Below are 943 nucleotides of genomic sequence, written 5' to 3' on the forward strand. Positions count from 1 at the left end.
GCATGCGCCCCAGGGCCAAGGCCGGGCACGTGGCGTAACCGGTTCATGGCCATCTCCTCCCTTGCAGCGCGTGGGTCATTTCGATCCGGTGACGCGGAGTCCCCTGACCCAGGACCAGCTGATCCCCAACCTCGCCATGAAGGAGGTGATAGACGCATTCATCTCGGAGAACGGTTGGGTGGAGGATTACTGAGGGGGCGGCTCTGGCTTCCCCAGGGCCCCCCCGCCCCGGCGGCTCTCACCGGGCTGGCACCATGCCTTACTCGCTCTCCGGCTGTTCCCCCCTCCGCTCCGGGTGCCCAGAGACCCAGCAGCAGCGCTGGGCGAGGGTGCGTTGCCATCTCCCCTTCCCGAGGAACTGCAGCGGCCGGGTGGGCACGAAGGCTCCCCATGCTCCCCTCTCCACCAGCTCCTCCCAGACCACAGCACTTGGAGGAAGACCTGCCCGGTGGTTTGGAGAAGGCTGGCTCTTCACGGTGGCCTGGAAGGTCTCACCAACATCTTCATCGCTTGGGGAACAGCGTCCCCCTTGGCTATGGCAGCTGACAGACCCCAAAGATCACGTCCTGCTCCGGGGAGGTGCCGGGAGGAGCGCCTGGTGCTGCCTGGCCCGCTCCCCTCCCCGTGTACACAGTGGTCTCCTCCTCCTTCCATCTCCTGCCTTGGCCAGGGTCCCGTTCCCCTCATTCCTGTAAATAGCCACTTGCCGGGGAGGGACACCAACGTTCCCGCTGTGGATGCCGACTTGCCCACTGGCTTTTCCTGGGAAACAACTGCCCTGGGGCTGGAAGGGACTGGCTTGCGCCTCCCCTCACCTGCTGGGAGTGTGAGTCCCTGCAAACAACCGCCTGGGTTAAAGTTCTTCTTCCTTTTATTGAAATCCCTTTAAAAAAAAAAAAAAAAAAAAAAAAAACCACAAAAAAAACCAAAACCAAACAAACAA

At 61.2% G+C, this 943-nt stretch overlaps 1 protein-coding gene across 1 annotated transcript in view; it reads left to right on the forward strand.

Moving 5' to 3' along the window:
* The window catches only part of STUB1 (STIP1 homology and U-box containing protein 1), a 2976-nt gene extending 2050 nt beyond the window's left edge, over positions 1-926 (forward strand). The window contains 1 exon segment of the mRNA XM_035895562.1: positions 68-926. Within this exon segment, the coding sequence (XP_035751455.1) occupies positions 68-193 (126 nt within the window). The 3' untranslated portion in view covers positions 194-926.
* Positions 927-943: the final 17 nt, after the last annotated feature.

This window comes from Egretta garzetta, unplaced genomic scaffold (assembly GCF_000687185.1).
Source record: "Egretta garzetta isolate BGI_Z169 unplaced genomic scaffold, ASM68718v1 scaffold140, whole genome shotgun sequence".
In the NCBI taxonomy this organism is placed as follows: Eukaryota; Metazoa; Chordata; class Aves; order Pelecaniformes; family Ardeidae; genus Egretta; species Egretta garzetta.